Source organism: Apaloderma vittatum, unplaced genomic scaffold (genome assembly GCF_000703405.1).
Source record: "Apaloderma vittatum isolate BGI_N311 unplaced genomic scaffold, ASM70340v1 scaffold18838, whole genome shotgun sequence".
NCBI lineage: Eukaryota > Metazoa > Chordata > Aves > Trogoniformes > Trogonidae > Apaloderma > Apaloderma vittatum.
In genome coordinates this window covers 1-23,315 of record NW_009729306.1, presented here as the reverse complement: position 1 = coordinate 23,315, position 23,315 = coordinate 1, and the positions used below count along the sequence as shown (strand labels likewise).

General features: G+C 43.8%; 1 protein-coding gene across 1 annotated transcript in view; it reads right to left on the bottom strand.

Annotated features, from left to right (window-relative positions):
* RYBP (RING1 and YY1 binding protein) overlaps positions 1–23,250 on the bottom strand; it is a 40,668-nt gene extending 17,418 nt beyond the window's left edge. Inside the window, exon 1 of the mRNA XM_009874389.1 lies at positions 23,003–23,250. Within this exon, the coding sequence (XP_009872691.1) occupies positions 23,003–23,250 (248 nt within the window). The remainder of the gene's footprint in view (positions 1–23,002) is intronic.
* Between the last annotated feature and the right edge of the window lie 65 nt (positions 23,251–23,315).

Genomic DNA, 23,315 nt, shown 5'->3' with positions numbered 1-23,315 from the left:
AGTGGGAGTTACCTGCGTGTGCCTAGCACGTTGCAGGAAAGAGGGAACTCAACTACTTTCATAAACAAAACTAGCAGAGAGCACTTTTCTACATAACAGAAAGCCAGGAATAATTAATTAAAATAACAGAAATAATTCCGAGTTCTCAGCAAGCCAACTTCTGATCTGCAGATAACCATGGTAACTGTCCAGACAAAAGTATCATTTTTCAAGAAAGTTCTCAGCTAAGGTAATCTTGAACCCAAAACACTCATTTTATTGTATCCTTGAGCGTCATAGTACCATAGACTGGCCTAGGCTGGAAGGGACCTTAGAGATCATCTAGTCCAACCTCCCTGTCATGGGCAGGGACGCCACCTCTCGACTAGACCAGGCAACACATGGGGACCGAGCGGGGATCGAACTCACAATCTCGATGTTGGTCATTGTTGTCAGCACCACGCTCAAACCACTGAGCTAACGTGTGCTGTGTCCTACCTCTGTTAACCTGATGACCACTATTTTGCAGCTTCACACCCATTACACATGGTTTGCATTTATTTGTACGTATGGACACCCACCAACATACACAAGCAAAATCCTGAATTGCCATTATTCTAGTACAGGCCCCAAGGAGGGAAAGTAAGCAAATTCAGTTGAAAGATCTTATTTCATTTTTATTTTTCCCCCTCCTTAATTCTTCGAAACAATCCCGGTGCTCCATCCTAAAGAAGTGGTTCGTCTCGCTGAAAACTCTCGGTTACGCTGTGAACCCGTGCCAGCTGCAAATCACTCCAACTGCCCTGGCACCACCATTTAAAGTCATTTTCCATTTAAGGAGTCTCACATCAGCGCCAGCGCAGCCTTTCATTACCCATCCCACTTAATACCCACAATCTCTCCGCAGCTCGCTGGGCTCGGTCTCCACTGACCGAGCAACACACGGAGACTGATGTGCGGATTATTGGGATTCCTAATGCCTTTCCTCCCCGCTGGCTGAGCGCTTGGCAGCCTGCCTGACCCGCAACACGTGTGGGTTTGTCAGCCCTAATGCTCTGTGTCATCTGGAGAGTCTCAGGACGAAGCAGCGCTCAGCCGCACGGCAAGAGCCAACAGCTCCAACAACTTCCAGCGGCGGTGGGTAAAGAGGTACAGGAGTGGATGTTTGCTACAGCTCACCTTCCGAAAGGTAAATACGCAAGGGAAGAGCAACAGAATTCATCTCAATCCTCTAACCGGAGGCTGGAGCGTCAACACAGGGCTTTCCCTGTACAAAACATCCGTCCTCACTTGATTGTTGTCTTGCAATGACTCAAAATCTGCCCATCAGGACTCTGGATTTGAGTAACTCCTCTTTCACATATCCTACCTTCTGTTAACTAAGTAAGATAGTGAAAATTCAGAGATATGGGCTCAAAAATGAGTTGTGACTCATTCAATCAAATCAGTTGTCACTCGTCAACTTAAGAGGTTGCTATTAAACCATGCCTACGCCCAGCATTTAGGCAGGGCAGGAAGAAACGAGGCTTGGGCATTTTTCTACATAAAAGATATTCCGAGCTATTGTCAAGTGTGAGGCAATACATCAGCCCCGTAAACCCCGCTGTAAATTCTCACAGGATGAGCAGACAAAAGGAAATACCACGCAACGTACAGACAGCAAATAAATGCAAATTTAACATCACGTCTAAGTAAAAAGTGTAATGAAAGTGAAACTGGTTTGTAGATGAATGAAATACAGAAGCTGGCGGAGATCTTACTTGGAAATGAAAGAAAAGAATACGCCGAACACAGCTGAAGTTTCACTTCCTCAATACGATAAAACATAACAGAAAGCTCAGGCACATCCTCTATAATCTTCTCAGTCAACACATGCTGTCCACGCACACCGAGATTTTTTTCTTTACATCAAATGTTAGATCACAGATTTTTCATTAATTATCTGAGCAAGGATAAAGACTACCAACTATAACACTACCTACAGGGATTTTCAGACAATGTATTACAAACTTATTTTTTCTGTTCATAAACCCTAATTATTTTATAATAGCAAAGAACTGAAGGAAAGTCTTGAAGAGCACTACTAAGCAGTCCAGCCACGTTGGGTTTGGTTCTGGCTTAAGCATGTCATCCAGCTCTTGGCATCACAACATCCAAGCACCTCAACCTCCAGCGTATTTATCAAGACACCCCTTGGTTACATTTATTTCCATTTAACTATGGGGAAACTCTGACAAACAGTGAGTTGCTCGCTTGAGGATGACTAGAGCAGAAGTAAAACAAATGAAGATTTTTCTGAGCCCTGGGACTACACCACACTGGCGACACGCATCTACCAGATGAGAGATATTACTCGCTTCTAGAGACTTGCAAAAATGCCTCAGTGAGATTCTACTATGTCATGTTGCTTCCTCCTCTAATTTCTTCCTGGATTTGTGCAGCTAACTGCTCATCACCAGAATTTCCAAGTTAGAGCAAGCTGAAAACAGAACCTTGTTTTTACTCAAACGCATTGCGGAAAACAGCGGGGACCAAGTTGAGCAACCACTTCCTAAGGAGTTCGTATCCTCGCTCTGCACAAAAACTGGGGAGTGAAAGGAGCAAAAGCTTTTGGGGCTAGCACAACTCTGTGAGCAATTACACCCATTCAAACCATCCAGAGAAAAAAAACCAGAAAATATCTGCTCATCATCACCTCTTTCCAGAGTCTCTAGGGTCATTTGCAGCACCAGCCAAGTGCCAGGATTCAAATCAACCCAAAACTGCCCCGCTTGCCTGCACAGCTCCCGCCTGCTCCTGCCCCCAGCTTTTCAAACCCCTCATTCCCCCTCACCAGCTTCCCACACAGCCACGAAGCCAAGGGGGTCACCACCAGCGCAGCAGTAGCTCCAGCACTCATGGCAAGCACTGAAACCCCAAGTATTTGCATCCCGACCTGGAACTCCAAAAGTCTATCTTCAGAGGCTGAGTGGTAACACACACGCTTAAATTCACTACCTGCAAAGTTACTGCTGCTAGAAGACATGGGGGTACGCAAGGCAGGAAAGGTTGAAGCAACCACCTTAATGCTGCAATAACGCAACTGCTCGCTTTTCAAATAAGTTTCCTCAGAAGAAACTGAGAGCAATCAAACAACACAGAAAAACACATGGAAATTATCATTATGGCACGAAAAAACAAAAGCAGAAAAGCTTTCATGTGCCTTCTTTTAACACAAGTCTAATTTTGAAACAGCTGCTTCACTAAGTCAAGCCCACGCCCCGAGGCAGGGGCTAGCTTTGGTTTTGTTTCTGTTTATTTCACAGTTTCCCTGTTTATTCAGCTTCTTTCCTCTCCCAGTGGCAGCCGGGGCAGCACAGGGCAAGTGGCTTCATCCAAAACCAACAAGCAGTCCTTGACCCCAGCAGGCAGTCCGTGCTGCTCTTCCAAACCCAGGTAGCTAGGGCCTTCTGAAACTTGGAAGGAGCTTCAAGTCTTTTCGAAAGGAAAAGGCAGCAAATCGCCCCAGAGTTTGCTTGAAAAAAATCCCTCCAAGCGTCATATTAAGCTGAAAGGAGGTAGCAAAGGTGAAGAGGGAAGAACTACACAGTCTAAGCTCGATGTAGCTTAAATGCTACTTACACAACTGTTAAAAAGAGAGTCTCTGCCCCTTCCCAGGAGGCTGAAACATCTTTCCTGGAGATGCTACTACGGTCAGCACAGGCTTGGGAAGCGTCAGACTGCTCTGCTTACAGACAAATACGCTTTGGTGCTGTCTCAGACGATCCATCCTACGCTGAAGTTTAACTTCAGTGATCCCAGTGCCACCATCTTCAAGCAAACAACTTCTGCCTTAGGCACACAAAGGACTGAGTTACTGCAGGACTGGGTAACCACGTGAGGCTTTTAAACAGATTTGTAGCAGGAGACCTGGATATTGAACATTCCTTGCAAGCAGGTATGCTCCTTCTGGCAACAGCAGAGCTCTTCTACAGAGATTTCCACAGAACGCCAGCATTTTGACAGAGCTCAAGTCTTGCTCTACTTCCTTTGGGAATGGTGTGCTTGCATTAAGGTGTAAATCCAGGTGTAAAGTTCTCCCAACTGTCAGGAATTGTTCTACAGCCACATGTGCATTCACTGTGCAGATCCAATTTCAGTCTGAACAAGACTTTTCCATCACCATACTGCACCAAGAGTCCCCCTACTCCTCTTGAGGAAGGGTCTTCGCAGTAGCAGCCAAAACAAGAGTTGCAGCCAAACTGACTCCCACCAAAGCATCCGATAAAAGAAGTCACCAAGAGAAGGTCTCTCTCAGAGAAGTGGATTTTTAATTTAAACAGATGTTGTCTCTTAAGGGCTGCCGTTTCGATGGCTGGCATGGAGTGCCACAAATACCTGCCAATAAGCTTATAAAAAGAACTTTGAATCATCAAGCCTAACGAAGCTGGCCCACTAAGGAGCGGCAGACAAAGCACGCCCACGCACAGCACCCACTGCAAAAGCAGGACCCACGTCTTTCCCAAACTATTTCTTCACTGCTTCAAAAGCAAGTAAAACCACCACAGAAGCTTCACACGAACAATCATCCACCACTTTTATAACACAGGTTCCAGGAATAAAATCTTTTCTGGTATTTCTTCTTCTCTGGTTGGTTTTTTTTCCCCCCCCTTTGTATCAGCAAGAACTTTGGGTCATTTTTCCCCCTCTGGCCCATTCACAGGAGAAAAATCACTTGCTTAACACCAAGTCTGAGGGGTTTTTTTCAGAATTTTACAGACAAATGAAGTAAAGTTCTCCGTGCAGTTCAAGTATGTCAATCCTACACGTACACATCCTCCCCACCCTACACAGGTGCACAAACAACTCGCCTGGGTTACAAGTGCTCAGGGATGAGTAAACCTTTTGGATGCTGCAATACCTATACAACAACATTTTACAGAAAGCAGTCATCTTAAATTCACGCTCACCTAAACCTGCCCCTCCTTTTCAAAACTCTCAGGAGTAGCCTGAGCAGGTCAGGATCATCCCTGATGCCTTGGGATAGAGACAAGGGCAGAACACTAGCGGGCAAACACACCTGGAAAAGTAAAAGACACTGAAAGAGCCTAAGAATAAGTCACACCTGCCTGCCCACTGAAGTACAGTAATTACAGAGAATAATTGAATGACTGCTTTCCTTTCTCAGAGAGGTGCAGGTAAGAGGTAGGGGTCTCCTCAAACCTCAGAGGCAAGAATCACACGCTGCGACAATTAGCAGCTTCGTTTTAAGTCTCTTTTGCTCAAGTGAATAACTCCTCCACTCAGACATACCACACGAAACAACCTTTCTGAACTAACTAAATAAATATATTCAAGGCACACAGCTAAAACCTGTCGGGAAGCAGCGGAGACCGAGTCTCGCCAGCCCTGGCCGCATACACCTAAGGTGCGAAGGGGAAACGAGGGCTCCTGCGCCCGCCTACAAGCCCCCAGCAATACTCTGCTGCATCAACTCCTGCTTTTTTAAAACCAGATTCTCATGGAAATTCAAAAACAAGACCACGCACCAACCTGCCGAGGAAAAGGAGAGATGTCTACAAAATGAGTTCTCTGAGGACATGCACAGACATGTGAGAAAGGACCTAGAACTTCGTGTAAGCAGTAAATCCTTAAATGAGATGTGGTGAAGCAAGGTATGGAGAGATTTCATGGAAGATATTGTTTACTAGACTACTCCAGAGAAAATACATTTCAATTTAACAGGCCTATGTGGATTTTATTCACCACACAGTCTGTCCACTTGATCTCCATTTCTCCGAATCAGATGCATGGTGGGAATTGAACTTCTTTGTGCAAACAGGTGTGAAAATTTGTTGGAGTTGCACACAGTTCTGCCTTAACTCTGTTACAAACACATTTCATTAAAACCTCTCCATTAAAATATCTCAGTTGTGGGATTTATTTTGTGCCACTTACTGCCTGAATTTTTTTTAAAAAAAAAACCACTTTTTTTTTCTGTAATACACTTTACAGAGTGGCTGAAAAGAGACTGCTTGCATAACAAGTATTATGCAATTTCCCAAATAAATAATACTCTTATAGGGGGGAAGATTACAAAGTCCCGAAGACTTTCAAGGTTGCAGATTTGGCTTTAAAAGCAAAGAGCCTGTAAAAATGGCATACTGTCCCAAATAATCCTGATAACTATCAACATCACCTCAGCACCCAAAGATCCTATCAGGAATAGTGCCCCGCTGTGCATTAACAAAGGACAATCTGGCAAAATCCAGAGTATAAAAATACACAATTTACCACCACAGTACCTTCTCTCAAGAAGGTAAAGAGGCTGACATCAGTTTAAAAAAAAAAAAAAAAAACAACAACAACCAAACAAAAAAAACACTTAACAACTAGGAAGGATACAGGTATTCTTATAAAGCTGTGCTTTTGGCTTCTTCTAGTCCTAAGATGGTTTATTAAATAATAAAAAAACCAAAACAAACAAAAAACCAAACAACAACCCACCACAATCTCAAAAATTAAACTTGACTAGCCACGTTCAACCCAGAGTACTTTGCCCGCGCTAATAGAGCAGCAGAGTATCTCACACGGAAAACTCACCCTCAGAAAAAAGCCCAACAAAATACCACACAACTGAGTGATCATCACGGAGACGTTTAAAAAACAAGCAGCCTTCTCACAGAGAAAAATAAAAGAGCAAAGGATTGGCAAACAGACACCAGTGCCCACCAGTCCCTTTCCTTCAAATTTTGACAAGTAACATTCACATGCCTGAAAAAAAAACGCTTTAATTTTTTGTGCTTTTATAGTTCAGCCTTTCCCCTCCACTGGTGTTTCTCTACCCCGACTCAGCCCTCAGCACTGGGGGCCCTGGCATGTTCCAGCCAAAGCTGACACCAACCCTGTTCTGGAAGAAGAAAGTCCACGCGCATGAACTCCTGCATGGGACAGGAATTCCCACCCAGTGCACAACCACAGCTTTGTATTTGCACTGGAAACAGGGTGAAAGTGAAAACGTGATTTAGTACGTAAAAGAAGCCCCTATTAGCATAAAATCATTTTCATTGAGAATTGAAGAAGTCTACTGTGAGTTTCAGATCCTGGGAGATTTTCATCAACAACTTCAACTGGGTATCAGGGAGCAGAGAAGAGGGACATCAAGTTTTGCAAAGGCAGCATCCACCCTGCCAGAAACTACAGACATAAATTACATTCTCACAACTGAGCTAATCAGCCACGTTCCAAGCATAAGCTGCATTTATCTCCTCAGAACAGCAGACTTTTTTCTTAATTATCCAAGGTCAGTGGCAGGGAATATTGAGCAAACTGACACTCAGGGAAGCAATGTAGATAGAAGCCTGGAGAGCAGGCAGCCTGACGTTTGCTTAACAGTAGCACTGCATTTTGATATAAAGTTGCTCCTTGTAGACATGGGAATTAACTTCTAATTAATCACTGATCAACACAGTTGATAAGGTACCTTTTTAGAAACAGAAATACTAAGTTCTGTATCAGTATAATTCACTCTCTTTCATAGAATCATCTAGGTTGGAAAAGACCTTTAAGATCATTGAGTCTAACCACAAATCTAACACTGTCAAGCCCACTGCTAAACCCTGTCCTTAAGCATCACATCTCTGTGTCACTTAGGAAGAAAAACATATTTAAAATGTATCCGAGTTTAAGAAAACTGGAGCACCCAGTCGGCCACAGGAATAATAACACGAATTTTTGTATCAAACTCAACCAGAATTACAGCAACACCTCAGAATTTTGATCACCATCTCTGTGTGCTCGAGACACCCACAGAAGTTAATAGAAAACTTGAAACCATTACACCTCCAGTTCAAGACCCACAGAACAGGAGGGTCTCGGGCGCACAGTCTCATCCACTGCATTGCTCAGATAAACTGCTCTTCCAGACAGGTTTGAGCTTGTCACAAAACTACTTTGGAAATTTCACTATTTCAGCTTCCCTAAAAGCACAAGTCATAAAGACCTGACAGAGTTTTACTAGTACTGTATAACAGAAAGCTACTGCATAATTTCACAGAAGTTTCTGTTCAAAAACGCAATGACAAAAATGCAAATTATTCTCATGAGCTGAAAAGTCATTTCACGTAGGATCCATAATTGCACCACAGTTACAGATCTTTGCAATCATAGAAGCAAAGAAGAGCTCCAAACAGCCCAAGGTGAGCAGGACTTTTGGTTTGACCGTGTCCTGATGCTAAAGATATCAAAGGAAAAAGAGGACGGAAGGTGAAAGGCGCAGAAAGGTGCTTCCATACTTCTCGAGATGGAACCAGCACGGACAGTTCTGTAAGGGCGGCAGGAAGAAACGCATCATCCTTTGAATGTGTGGTGGTTTCAGGCCCTGACTGCATGGGGCTGTATTTCTTTCCAAGTTACATTCTAGCTTCCTAAGCTTGTTGATGACATTATGTAACTATTAATTACACCGCTGTTCTGCATGCTTTTAACTGCAATGATTCAAACTGCTTCCAGTAGCTCACTAATCCAAAGTACAACCCTCTTGACAGCAGCTGACAGATTCAGAGTATTCAGTTGTAGCTGAAAGGAAGAAAAATCAAAACCCTCATCTGTCCAATGAAAAAACAGCCGATATTCCTGCCGATCCGACTCACAGCTCAGTCAGGGGCTGGGACACGCTGCCGACAGCCCTCCAAGCCTTGTACTAACACACTAAGCTGCTCTCTCAGCCCAACGAACAGCAGACAAGGAGCAGCCCAGATCTACAGCGCGGTAAAACACAGAATGTGGCTGAAACGCAGAGAAGAACGGTATGCCAGGCTTTTTTTTTCTGGCAGCCTGATGCAATGCCATCTCGGGGCTTTTCCATCCTTCTGGTGGCACAGCTGGATCCCAGCTACTCCAAAAGGCAATTCCCAAAACTCCCAACTGCGAATCTTATACTGTGCTTCGATACTGTATTTTTGTATTACTTTTTGATAAGTATTGGTAAAGTGTTTCCCTATTTATACACAAAAACTTCCCACGCACCCAGCACCACACGACCAGCTCTGAGAAGCAGTGGGAATGGGGCTGTGCTACCACAGCAAAGGAACATTTCTTCTTGAAGCTCCAAGAGAAAACGGAAAACTGGGTCTCTTTTGCATCTTCCTTATCACAGGCACGGGAAGGTTTCAGCCCGCAGCTACCAGCCCTTCTCCTTGGCGGTGTGCTCTGCCTTCGTCCTCCCCATTCGCTCTGCCGGCGCCAACCTTCCTTGCAAGCTCCGACACAGATCTACAAGCATTATTTATCCTCTTGCTAAGTCATGCAGTGGGATAATTACTTAACTATTGTAATGATATTTCGCAATGGCTGTACTCTATTATTCTAATTGATTTTCACGGGATTGCTTTTGTTGCCCGTTCTGAGCACAAGAAGCTATTCTGGTGGAGTACAAAAAGTGAAGTTTCACATTCATTTCAAGCCTATGAGCTGGATGTCAAAATTAATTTTTCAGGAGAATACCAATGTATTTTTAATTAAAACAATATTGATATATTACTCAGATTTTTGTCATCTCTTCTAAAAACCACTACAGACATGTCTTTTTCATCAATCTAATAAAATATAGAAAATAGTTATTAACTATTTGTAGGTGTTAATCACAACGTTTTTTCCTTCCAATAGGATGTTGTTTTCCTTGTAAGACTTCAGTTAGCATCATTACTGAATATTTGAAAGGTGAGATCTGCAACATTTTTATTTACCAACTGATAGCTTAAAGTCAAAGTGCATTTGTATGCCTTGCTTAACACCACATTAAATTTTACTAAGATAAATGCTCAGCTAAGGACTTGGAGAACTGTTAAAGTAAGCCACTGAATAAAATCATTCCTTTCCATATACTCCACATGATCTAAGCTACACAGCAGAGCAGCCCAATTAAACAATTATGTATGTCTCCCTGCCCCCAGGATATTCTTCAGGCTACGCATGATTTAAGATGTACTTGCAACAGTTTTGTGAAGCGATGAATAGGGTTTCAAAAGACACAATAGTCCCCGTAGTTCTAAACTGATAAGAAACTTTCTCTGCCTCAAGCCAGAAACTTTTCCAAGAGGGACCTTACTTTAAAAGCTGCTAATGATAGTACTCTAGGCTAAAGCAGGGAGGACGAGCAGTAACCGCTGACAATCGAGCAGTAACTACTGACAATCGACCTGTCTTACCTAGCAACTGCTGGCTACGGAAGCAAAGGCATGGATACAACTCCAGGGAGAAGGAATAAAGTATTTTTGATCCAAGCGAGCACACGGGTACGTGAGGACTAGCATACTTGTATGTTAACATCAAATCCAAAAATTTTATGCAATTGGCAGTAGAAAGGCTAAACTTGAGACAGACAAGACTGAGAGCCACAGCCCTGCAAAACTTGGTGAATATAGTGGACTTTCTGCGTATTTTCTTTCTTTTTTGCATAAAAGTGAGAAAAAGTTTGGTCACCATCTATGACACTTCCTTTAAAAAAAACTAGCAGACTGATAAAACTGTCAGTCTCAGCCTCTGTTCAAACTTTAGAAGCTTCAGGATGACCGAGAGCAACGGGTGGTCTGAGGAATCCTCTGCTTAGACAGACACAGTTCTTCTCAAGTCTCATTCAGGGCTTTATACAACGCACTTCTCAACTCTTTTTTATCTACTAAAAACATCTCCCTGGGAAAAGAATAGCCTTGGAACAAAGCAAGATTACAAAAGATAACCGTGTTAAGTTTTATGTCAACTTACTCCCTCTCTTATCGACGCATTCCCGTCCTGGAGGCCTGATCCAGCCGTCGCAGCTGACAACAAAGTGCCGCACCGACTTCTGCAGCCTCCGGACACGATTCAGAAAAATCGATGCAAAGAGCAAAAGCATCAACTACCTGTCGAAGTAAGATGGAACTGCAAACGCTAGCACACTCAGAAATAAAGCAACCAACTGCTATTAAACTAATTTCTTAGTGCAGCGTCTATATTCCCACACCCATGACTAAGTAAACCTGTTCCTTACACTATATGCCTTTGTGTAAAGGAAAACAAAAAATACCATTCATGCCTGCAATAGCCTTTTAAAAACAAGTGTAGTACACAGCTTTGAATTCAGAGTGCCAGTGGGAAAGGCAGTCTGGCTTACAACACAAAAAACAAAATAAACCCGAACTACTACTCGGTGTTACACCTCACTCTCTCTGCATGTTAGGAAAATCCCTGATAACTGGCACAGAATTCTAACAGGTACCTTATCACGGGCCGTTTTACACCACTTGCTTGACATGCCTGGCTGTTGGCAGACGTGATGCCTCTTTCAAGCACAAGCGGTCCTCACATTTTACGTCTTTACAAACGGCAGACACTGAACATGAAGGAGTGACATCCCGCGCATTTGCAGCTTAGCTAAGAGGCGTAGAGGCACGATGTCCCACTGCCCTGCTTGTTGATTTTTGTATCGATTGGTTATTTTGTAAGTGGAAAAAAAAAATGGCATCCCCTTCAAGGGATAATTTTATTTAGCAAAGTTTCACTTTGCTTCTTGGAATGCTGGCTGAATCAACAGTGACTCTCAGCACAGCAGCATAAATTCCCAGCGCACATTTTTACATTCCCAGCTTATGCTTCCTGGGAGCCTTACTGAACCCTTCACAGGTCTAAACTTCTGAATGCAAATGCGTGGTCCCAGCTTGCAGAGGCACCGCAAAACTGTCACTGCAAATAAGTCATTTAACAAACCTCAAAATGTCACAGTTTGAGCTCTGGTTTTACAGACTGTCCCTGTGGATAGCCCCGCAGTCCCACGGACACTAACAACGCATGTGTCTCAGGTGTATTACATCTTGACCTAGAAGCTAAGCAACTTAAAACTAACTTGAGTCACATCCGGTAATAAGTACTTCTAATTAATGACTCTTAATTGCTGCCAGAGTACTGTATTCCCACACCCACGATTAAGCACGTTCCTTACCCTGCTAACCCATGTGTAGAATTGCACAACTCTAACAATCCCAGGCCTTTAGCACCCATGCAGCGTGCGGCTGTGCCATTCCCCCGGTGCCGCAGGAGCAAAGACATCGTGGTACGGGACGGCGAAACGAAGGGTAAGAAGCCCACCCACCACGCTAGCCCAGCAGTCCTCATCGTTTGCGTTCTTGCTGCCCTTGCTCCTAATTTTCAACAATTATCTACACAGTCCAGAGAAAGGATGATAAATATTGCTTTTCAAGTCTGGTCTCGTGTGCAGTTTTTGAGAAGACACTTAAGGATTTTGAAGAATTTTCTGAAAATTAACTTAACCTCCTCTAAGTGATGGGTGGTAGGGACTTGTTACTGCATTTGCTTTACAGACAGGTGAAGCTATGCACGAGTTACCTAACTGCCCAGAGGCACAGTGAGTTATAAAAAGAGGGGGGAAAAAAACCCCAAAATCCCAACACGCAGTGCCCTGGGTGGCCCTCGGACAAGCCACCCACCATCACTGCCACGTGCTTTGTCTTTTGTTTTGACAGGAACCCAGCACTATTAGAGTAATTTCTGCAACCCACCAGCTTCACTTTAACACTTCTCTGATTAAGACACAGGGTCCTTCGAATCCCATGCTGGCATCAGGCAGCTGCCAGTCTTTCCTACAAAAGTCCACCTACTTGTGCGTAAATCCAATAAAATCCACATCACTGCCCTAAAACAATTCACCATTTCTTATGACGGGCAGTTTCACGCTGAACTGGAAACGTTTCCTAGAGCTTATTAAATATTTTTGTTAAATTGATCCACACCCGTGACTGTTACAGAGAACAAATGAAAGTGGGTTTGTTTCTCCATAAAGCACCTGTAATAACTGAGCAGCAGCAGCGAATTCGGCACCAAGCAGAGCTTTCTCACCCTATTAGCATGACAGAGGAAAGCCTCCCCTTTTGCTGCTAATGATGTGCTCTACCCTGTGTGCCCAGGAGACAAATGACTGCACTGGCTGATTGACTCCTCACAGGGCCATCGTCCATCACTGTATTGCCTCTCCTACTGAAATCTCTTCTCAGGAAGAGAAAGGGCTCAGTACCCCTTCCGAAAGAAAACAACAGTGAAAGCACTTTCAGAATAAGAGCTCCAAGATATATAATTAGAGCCTCAGGAAACGCACATTTCCAACAACCTGAACCTAGCTGCGATGCTTTGTCTAACCAGGACATGTGAGATTTATGTCATTCTGTTCATCTAGATAATTATTTCGCATATATTTTTCAAACTAAGAAATTAAACCCAACATAGACATAAATTTCTTGATCAGATTAAAACACAGGAGCAAATATAATCAGGCAGATTAAAAAATAACAACTGGAGGATATTTTGCTGGCTGGTTTGCTAAAGGGTGAATTCCAGCCTCTTTTACAACAACTCAGATCACACTAACATCGTATTATCCCCACTGACACCTGCAAAAAGAAGTGAAAGAAAATAAGAATCCTTATATGTATTTATTTAGTACACAGATAATTACGAAAAATGTAAAAGAGAATAACTCTATTGAATTAAGAACTATAATTTAAAAAATTGAGACTGAGGAGCAGTGGGTAACCCGTGCTCACTCACAATCATGGAGCAGCATCAACTTTACAACATCATCAAAGCCACCAGATCTTAGTACGTCTACATCCTCTGTCCACCTCCTCAGTTTGGCCACATTAAGTTGCACATTGATTACCCGGGCACAGTTACAGACACACAGAAGTAATTTAGCGCTGGAAAAATATTGCAGATTATGATCAGTCTCATGTCTGTCTACTCAACAATATAAACCTGGAAAAGACAGCTTTAACTTAGGCAAGATATTTTGTCTCACTTAGCACCTCTGCGTGTTACAAGCAATCCATCGTAACTCTGAAATCCCAAAGAACAATTTGCTTGAGAAAACACATCTAAATACTTACTCTTTGTTTAGCCCTAAACAATCTAAAACTCGACTTGTTTTGCTTCCATTTTATTTAAAGACAACCAATTTGATAAGATCCCGAGCTAAAGATTCTAGAACTCCTAAACACGGAATCACAGAATGGTTTGGGTTCAAAGGGACCTTAGAGATCCTCTAGTTCCATGTCCCTGCCATGGGCAGAGACATCTCCCATCAGACCAGGCTGCTCCAAGCCCCATCCAGCCTGGCCTTGGACACTTCCAGCGAGGAGGCTTCCACAACTCGTCTGGGCAACCTGTTCCAGTGCCTCACCACCCTCACAATGAAGAGTATCGTCCTCATCACCAATCTAAATCTACTCCCTTTCAGTCTAAAACCATTACTCCTCAACTCTCGCTACACTCCCTGCTGAGGAGTCCCTCCCCAGCTTTCCTGTAGCCCCCTTCAGGTACTAGAAAGTCTCCCCAGAGCCTTCTCTTCTCCAGGCTGAACAACCCCAATTCTCTAAGCCTGTCCTCACAGTGAGGTTCTCCAGCCCTCTGATCACCTTTGTAGCCTCCTCTGGACCTGCTCGAGGAGGTTTATGTCTTCCTTACACTGGGGCCCCAGAGCTGGACACGGTGCTCCAGGTGGGAACGCAGTATTCACTGAGCAGAGGGGCACAGACTCAACCAGCTGGCCACACATCTTTTGAAGCGGTCCAGGATGAGATTGGCTTTCTGGGCTGTGAGCACACATTGCTGGCTCATGCTCAGTTTTTTATCCACCAGCACCCACAAATCCTTCTTCGCTCTCAACCCACTCACTGCTCAGCCTGTATTTGTGCTTTGGATTGCCCCGACCCCGATGCAGAACCTTGCACTTGGCCTTGTTGAACATCATGAGGTTTGCATGGACCCAGCTCTCAAGCCAGTCCAGGTCCCTCTGGATGGCATCCCTTCCCTCCAGCGTGTCGACACGCAGCCTGGTGTCACTGGCAGACTCACTGAGGGTGCACCCACTGTCTGTGTCATCGTGTCCATACTCCTACATCAGCTGTAAATGAAGTTTCTGGAAGATTGCACCTCCGTATAGCAACCAACATAAAGCATACACTGTGCTTTCTTACCTATGGAACATTTCAGCTCTCGACAAATTGCCGTAAAATGTATGTTTCAAAATGTTTATCAGTCAGAAGGTTAAAATTGATTTGACTACTGCAAGACTTCTGCAGTCAAGAACATAATTACAAATTTTTTGTACTTTGATCCTTGTAGCATAAGGGGTTACTCCACAGTTGCAGGCCAGCATCTCATAAAAGACCACATACGGTTCAAAATCAGGACTCCTGGGTTCACAATCCATACTTTAGATGCCTACAACCCCTTTTACTCATGCATTTCTTTGGCAAAAAAAATGGCTATGGGTGTACTTTTAACTTTCAGACATGCAGGCAGCATTTCAATAATAAACCACTATCAAAACAACACTCTGTTTTAGACAGTTTGTTTGGTTTTTTTCTAGGAACAAGTTGAGATTCACCTTAATGAAGATATCAAGTTACCAAACAGTCAAACAAAAACCACCAGGTCAGCAACGAGAAGTGATGTTCTCCCCTCTCATTTATTTTCGAGCCAGTCAGAATTACAATCTTTCCCATGTTTAACAGGCAGTGAATTTGTTGATGTACCCATTAGCACTCTGCTACAAAGAACATGCTCCTAATTAATAGCTGGCTTATGGGAAGAGCAATGTTAAGGATTTGGTTGTACCTCCAGATGTAACAAAAAAGTGTGAAAGGAGCTCTGGCTGATGTAAAGAAAATCTGTTTGCACAAAGAGACACCTAATGTATTTAGCATGTGTCAGCTGTAAAAGCAACTTATATAAATGTAATAGAGGCATTTCCACATAATTTCCGCCATATCGTGTAATCCTGGACATCTGCTTAGGGTAGCATTTGTGGGTTACTCAGTACTCATGATCTGTTTGGGGGTTTTTTTGCTGTGTCTCTAATAAATGCGAAGTGGCAATAACAATAATTTGCCCTTACCCGTCTGCAACATGCACACTTTAAATAAATACACCCAAACCCCCCTGTAAGTCTCCTTCCCTCTGCAAATGCACAGATTTCTCCCGTTACCTTCTGAAGGGGGCCAGTGCAAAGCAAGATGTGAAATACAGCTGCAAAAGACAATCACGGAGAGAGTTTGCACAAAGCTTATTTCAGGTCAGAGCCACGTGTTACAGAACTCCAGCGCACCTTGCGAGTGACCTACATTGTGGGACTGGAACCCACTAACCTAGAGAGCCACCCAAAATCCTTCAAAACAGGTCAGTGGGTTTCCTCGTGAGATGAATTACTCAGATAACGAGAGACACACGTAATAAAGAACAAGCAGAGCACATCCTTCACCTAACTCTCTCTGTGAGCTGCATCTCTCACCCACCTGCCATATTCCTGCACATTATCAAGACTCCTCAAAAGGAAACTGGAAAAATTTACTCATTCAAGCACCACAGCAAGGAACGGTGAGCCTACCAACAGCAAAGTCGTTTAATTCACATTGCTAACACAAAGCGGGTCTCACAGCAGTCCGAGTACATGGGACACCCGATTCGTGATCAGCAGCAAACTAGCCTGAAGTTACAGCAGGGGTGTCCCAGGAATAGCTCAAAAGGCGGATGTAGCCAGCCAAAGCAATCCACCGAGCCAACAGCACATTTCTTGATTCCTCATGGGTCTTGGGTCCCATGCATTTTTTTTTTCAGGGACTTACCAGTTCAGCAAGAACCGAGCCCCTCCCAGCACTAGGAGCTGCTGGGCAACGCTAACACACAGCACAGGACAGTCAGCCAAGATCCCACGGGAGCTGAGGGCAGCCGCAGAAAACCGCACGTCACGTCCTCTCCTTCCCTCCCCTCAACTATCACTCCAGGCGACTCTGCACGCTTTCTTATTTTCAGTGAATGCCAGGCCCCATTTACTAGATGAACCTACATCAGGGCGCAAATACACATGGCAGTTGTGGAAATGCAACAGTCCTTCTGCAGCCAGCTGATGGGAACATGAAACAATCAGGGCAATTAGGAAAGGCACGCAGCGAAAGCTGCTCCACATTCCTCTGCCTACCAGCTCCCCACGAGGACCTGCCGAGAGCAAGGGGTCAGTATCCCAGTGGACTCGACGTCTGTTTGCAGCAATAAAAGAAATGCAAGCCCTCTCCTCCTACATGCACATACATACTTTGATCTAGATTCCCATCTCTCAGAAAAGCAGTCTATGGAGGAAGGGAAAAATCAAGAATATCCACACTGCGTAGTATCAGTATCATTAACATGCTCAGTGCCACAGTTTATCTGTTAGATTTTTATACAGTTTCCAGCAGAAAGCAGAGATTGATACTAAATCCTACCACCCACAAATACTTAACTTAATTGGTAATCTACATAAAATTAGAACACATTTTATCCATGCTAAATATTTTACTGTTTAACAAAAAGACCTCCCCTCTCCTCCTCCAGTAAAAAAGCAGGTATAGCTATTATTCCTTAACAGGACCTACAGGAAGAAAAAGTGGTAGAAGCAAAGCGAGTCAGAGCAGCCACCACACTATCTACTGTGTTTGTCACCTACAGCGTTTCAGGTACCAAAATCTGACAACCACAGCAAAGGGGTATTGCCTTGGTGCTGCACATCAATACTGAGGATCCTCCCTGCCGAGGAGGATTTCCCCAAGGTGCCAACACCAAGAGAAATCCTGGGGTGATGGGAATGAGATCATTAAAGCCAGAACCAAACACTAGCAAAGAGCAAATCAGGACACAACTCTTACTTCTTTCAAACAGCCCAAGTACCAGACACAGATCTTACGCCAGGGTTATGCTTGCACCAGGATGACAGATAATAGCTGATCTGAAGCTGAACAGCTCTATGTGCTCAGATGAAGTCTCACAGGCTAACTCTATGCTACTTAAAGTGCAGCATGAATCTGCACTAGTAGTCGTTTTACAATGGATCAATGCTCCAAGCCACGTGGCTGAGACACCAGGGGTTCACGACACAAGTCACGAAGCTGAATTTAGTGTATCATCAAACCACAGCCCTGGAATTCAGGGCTGGCTGCAAACCATCAGCTTGTAAAAACGCTAGGTTTGCAAAAGGCCCCTTCTGTCCTTAGCCCCTCTGCCCTGGTGGGTTTGCCAAACGCAGCAAAAGTACTCCTTGCCTACAAATTCAGAAAGTAACAGCTAATTACATTTAGACGGTGCTGCTAAACAAGCTATGAGACAAGAGAGGTCTGAAAAAACTCCTTGCACGTGGGCAAACATTTTGCGTTCCAGCACTCAGAACTACCTAGGCAGAACTATTCGTTATCAATGAAGCAGTGCCCAAGGGGACACGTCCTCGGGATCTGGACAGCCCCACGGAGCACCAGCCCAGTTCCAGGCTGGTACAGGCCACGTTTTGCTCCACCTGATCCATTTAACCTCAGCCATCAACAGGAGAAATAGGGATGATTTAACCAGAGATCTAAACAGCCAATTAGTAAAACATGTATTCCAGAGTGAAGGCACCAGTGTCCCTTCTACAACAAATTTATTCCAGGTAAGTCACATACTCCATTTTTATAGAAACTAGCCCACTTATAAGCCAGCTATGACGCTAAATAAAACCCACCTTAACGCAGGTGAATGTTATTTAACTTGAAAGAACTGAATGAAATCACTTTGTTCCCAACCTACACCACAGCTACAACAGGTATTTTATAAGAACAGACCTGCAAATACATGGCAAATAAGCAGGGCATATACAAACTGTACGAAGGTCAGGATTATGAGCCCGATTCCTCATTCCAGGAATAGCAGGACTATCTGGTGTCTATTCTGGTCAGCCCAGCTTGGATGCAGAACAAGAGAATACTCTTCAGTGGTAACACAGACAGTCGTTTACATCCTTCAAGATGCTAGCTCAGATCCTGCAAATATGCAAAGGAATTTTCTGGAGAACTGAAGGAAAACAAAGGCCAGGATCTGACACACCTGTTCGACACAAGAGAAAATTAATTTTGAAGGTATGATGAACAGTTTCAGCTCAGCTGGCCTCCCCTCAAAAATGAGGCTGGCGGAAGAGTGAAGCACTACTGACACGCACTCCTTGAGCACTCCACAGTGAAATATATGTTCAAATCACTCGACGCAGACTCCAAAGCATGCGCTTCACGCCTACAGGGACTAGCAATAAATACAACAGAAATACTTATCAAGTGCATGCCTTGCAGAGGACATAGACACTATAACTTGTTAATTTTGTACTAAAAAGCCCCATTGGTTGGTTAATTTGCATGTCAGATATCCAGCTGTTGCTCTTGCATCTTCCACTGACTTTTTTTAGGGCATTCCTCTGTAATTGAGGCACTGTCATGATAGAGGATGTGAACTTTGGGCAAGGAAAGTCAGAGAAAAATTAGCATCAGAGAATCTCCACCACATCACACGTCTATTTATCCCAAAGGAAAGCCTCAGAAAACAGTAACTGCCAATGTGAAACTAGAGGAAGGAGAGAAATACAATGATGTCCGACAGCAATCCTATGGAGAAACATTCTGCGTCGCAGTGCCGGGGAGGAGAGAGGAAGCTACAAGAAGAGGTGTACAGGAACACAACATATATAAACCGTCAGAGGAGCAAAGGGGGAAAGGAGCAAGAATATCATTAAGAAAAACAAATGGAAACAGGGAGCATCATCCGCCGTCAAACAGGAATGCACAGCTCCCCGCTGTGGGAAATACAAGGCGAAATCCTGCCCTCGCACTCCTAGGAAATCCACAGCCAACTTTCCTTCCTCACTTGAAAAAGTAATGGATATCGGAAGGGAACACATCTGTGGAACAAACTTCCCATCAGAAGCTTTAGTTCAAGCCTTCTCCTGTGTGCAGGAGCTGGTGGAGCTACACCAAAGCAAACAACCAGAATAACAAAGTTGGCAATGGTGGCCAGAATCAGTTCCCTGCACAGTTACACCAATACAAAAACCTTTGGGAAGGAAAAAAAAAGTATCGCATACCGCAGCAAACATGTTGCCATTGCTTGATCCTGAGCTAGCCAGTTAAATCACCATCTTGTCCCACTGAACGTTGTGCTGAACACAGTTTGTGTCTTTGCCGTGAATCTCGCTAAGGACAACAGCAGAAAAACTCAACATAGTTGCTTAAGTAGAATATAAAAAAGTGTAACCATAAAAGAGTAAGAATGAGGCTGAGGAAAGGGAGTTAGTGAAACACTGTAACAAATCCAGTATTCAGGTAAGTACTACAGGTTTAATGTAATCTTTGCACAACAACTCCTGATTCTCTCAAGATGGATTTGACCTCATTTTTATTTAAAAGTGCAACTGAAATATTGATAAACAGCCCCTTGAAAAAGAAAAGTATACAGGTGCAATTTAACTGTTTAGCATCTACAGTGATTTTGACCTTGCAGGTTAACTCTAAAACTCACTATGTTTGAAGCTCCTTTTACAAGATCCCAGGGAAAGGGGATAGTTTGATCCAAGAAAGTAAAACTTCTAACGGCTGCCAGCCACCCCTCCCACACACCAACAGATTTTATCGAGTCTGAAAAAATACACACAGTGAGAATTAGCTAATGTCCTAACTAGCTCTCCAGTCAGAGAATATTTATCAGCCAAAGTAAATTCTACTGCAAATAACCGGCTTCACACTGGAGTGGGGGAAAGTAGGTCACATCAGATCTTAATAAGAAAAGCGGGCATACTGTAACTGCACACAATAAATTGATGAAAACCAGTTGCCTCACCACGTCTAGGATGTGTCTTTCGCTACTTTCTTGAGTTCTTTAAAAAGTGAGTTTGATAAATTTCTGCTAAGTGTTATTGAAATAAGCCTTAATGAAGCAAGGCAGTCCTCCGTGTGGAAAAGTGTCATCAACTTGTCAAATTGCAACTTAAAAGTCAAGCTCATCAGACACCTTATATTTCAAGTAATAAATTATCAATCATAACTCGTTAAGTATCTTCACATCAGTCATTTCTTTTAAAAATTCTGAAGAATTTCCCCGGCATCGACTCATACGTAACACTCAAAGCAATACCACAACAAAGAACTCTGACCTCCCAGGTCTTCCCAACAGACGATGCTCACTCACAACATTCAATCACTCTGGCTTTCAGTTATATTTATTCATAAATGATATAAATATGCAAGAAGACATGATGGCCCATTGAATATTTTAAATACTTTCTCAAATTCTACAAACAAAAGCGATTTAAAAAGCAGCAAGAATGAATAGAAAGCTGATGAATTAAATGAATTAAAATTAGAAGCCATTCATAAGGGTCCATTAAAAGCTAAACAAAGTACAATGTTCTAGACCCGAGGATCACATCTGCAAGTACAGCTACAGCTTTTAACCTGGAATCATCAACTGCTATCCCTCTTAACGGCCCTTTAAACATCCTAGTAGCGCAAACATTTTGAAAATTATTGGGTTAAAAAAAAAAAAATAAAGGAACAGTTAGGGGAAGCAAGGAAAAGCTGCTGCTCTTAAAAAGAACATCAGCACGGTGGCCAAAGGAAAATGATTGAGTCGGCTACAAGATACAGCCCATATGGGCTCCTATATCTCATTAAGGCGCTCCTCCTACAAACACTCCTGCACATGCTTGTCGTGATGCTGCGAGAGCTTGCGGTGACTGCAAGGCTACGCGCTGTACCAGCACAGCTAAAGGCCAGGGACTGCAGGATCAACGTGTTTCACCTGAGCCAACGGGGATGCCAAGGAAACAGAAACCCACAGAAATCAAGCGTGCCACGAAGGTTTAGTCACACAACAAAACAAGAGTGAACAAGTGAAGAATCAGCTCTAGGTACATACAGAACACTCCTGTCCCAAAAGGTCAACCTTATTCAATGCCGTAACTACACAATTTAAAATAGTCTGAAGTTCAACACCTCCGTTTTCTGTGAAAAGTGCAGAGATACTTGTAGCCAACGCGCATCATAAAACGCATAGCAAAGCACGACAGCACTCTGTTGCTGTAACTCGCAGAGTTTCAGTGACCCAAAAGCACACTCCCCCTCAAAAATGTGGGCACTTCACATTGTCTAAAGCACAGCACAAACAATAACCAACCGAAAGCGCTTTCACCTCCTTTGTCAATCAAGTCAAGACAGCCAAGTCATGCAAACAGCCTGCTGATGAGAGCATCTCAATACACTGCTTCACTCAAACGAACAAAATGATGCCTTTCAACAATGGAAATCTTACGGACTGCTTCCCTGGCAGAGCAGAGCAACGGGAGCTCAAATTTGGAAGGTACAATATGAACAAAATCACCAGTCACATGGGGGAATGAACAAGAGAAAGAAAAAAAAAAGCAGAGCACCACATGCCTGTTTTAGCACCAACTGATATTTCCAGGACAAACTTTCTGAACCCGTTAACTGGGAGAGCACAAGTTTTGGGTGGGTTTGGGTTTTTTTTGAGATTAAATTAACTACTGTATGTCAGCTTCACCTTCTCGTAAAGACTTCCACAGTTACTCAGCACAAGGCAGTCAAGGGAGACCTGACAGCTAAAGCTTTCAGAAATCCGCACCATTCCCACACTGAGCACAAAGCCGATTCCTTTTGGATGACAACAGACACCGAGAGATCAACATCTCAGGAAGGGAGTTGTTGTTCTCGTGGCATCTTTAGTTTCAGCCATTTCATTTCTCGCTCCCTAATCCTCAATCATCTCTGCTCCTGCAGAAAACACAGGCGAATCTCCACCTAAACCACAGAAAACCATCTGCCCCAAACCACAGTCAGAACATTTCTGGCTAGCTGTGGATGTCCAGGAGGTCGTCCGTACATCAGTGACAAAAAGCATGTAAAAACAAAAAGATTCAGGTCGCTGCCATATCCATGAAATATGTCTTCCAGCTCCAATTAAACGCGTGAAAGAGAATTTTTTAAATCCACAAGCTTTTGAACACGGACAGAAGGGACCGCATTGGGGAGAAAGGGGTACACAACCAGTTGATATCCAGGCAACAGGAGGAAAAAAAAAACCCAATAATTTTAAAAAAATCAACAAGTGCAGCCCAGCGTGGGCCAAAAAGCCGCGTTGAAAGGTGGGGACGTACCTTGTGGAGGTGCCTTTCCTGACATCGCAGATGCTGCATTTGAAGGCTTCGGCGCTGTTCCTGAAGGTGCACACGCTACAATCCCAAAAGCCTTCGTCGGCTGCAGGTTTGGCTTGCCTTTTCGGCCTTGAGGAGGGGGAGGGAGAGGGGGAGAGTATGTGTGTGTGTGTGTACGTGTGTGTTTGGGGAGGAGAGAGGCGGCGGGAGAAGGAGGAGGAGAGAAAGAAAACACACACATGAGAAACCATGTTACAGAGCCCCGAAACCCGGCGCCTGCTCCCACCCCCTCCGCCTCGCCCCACGCCGGGAACAG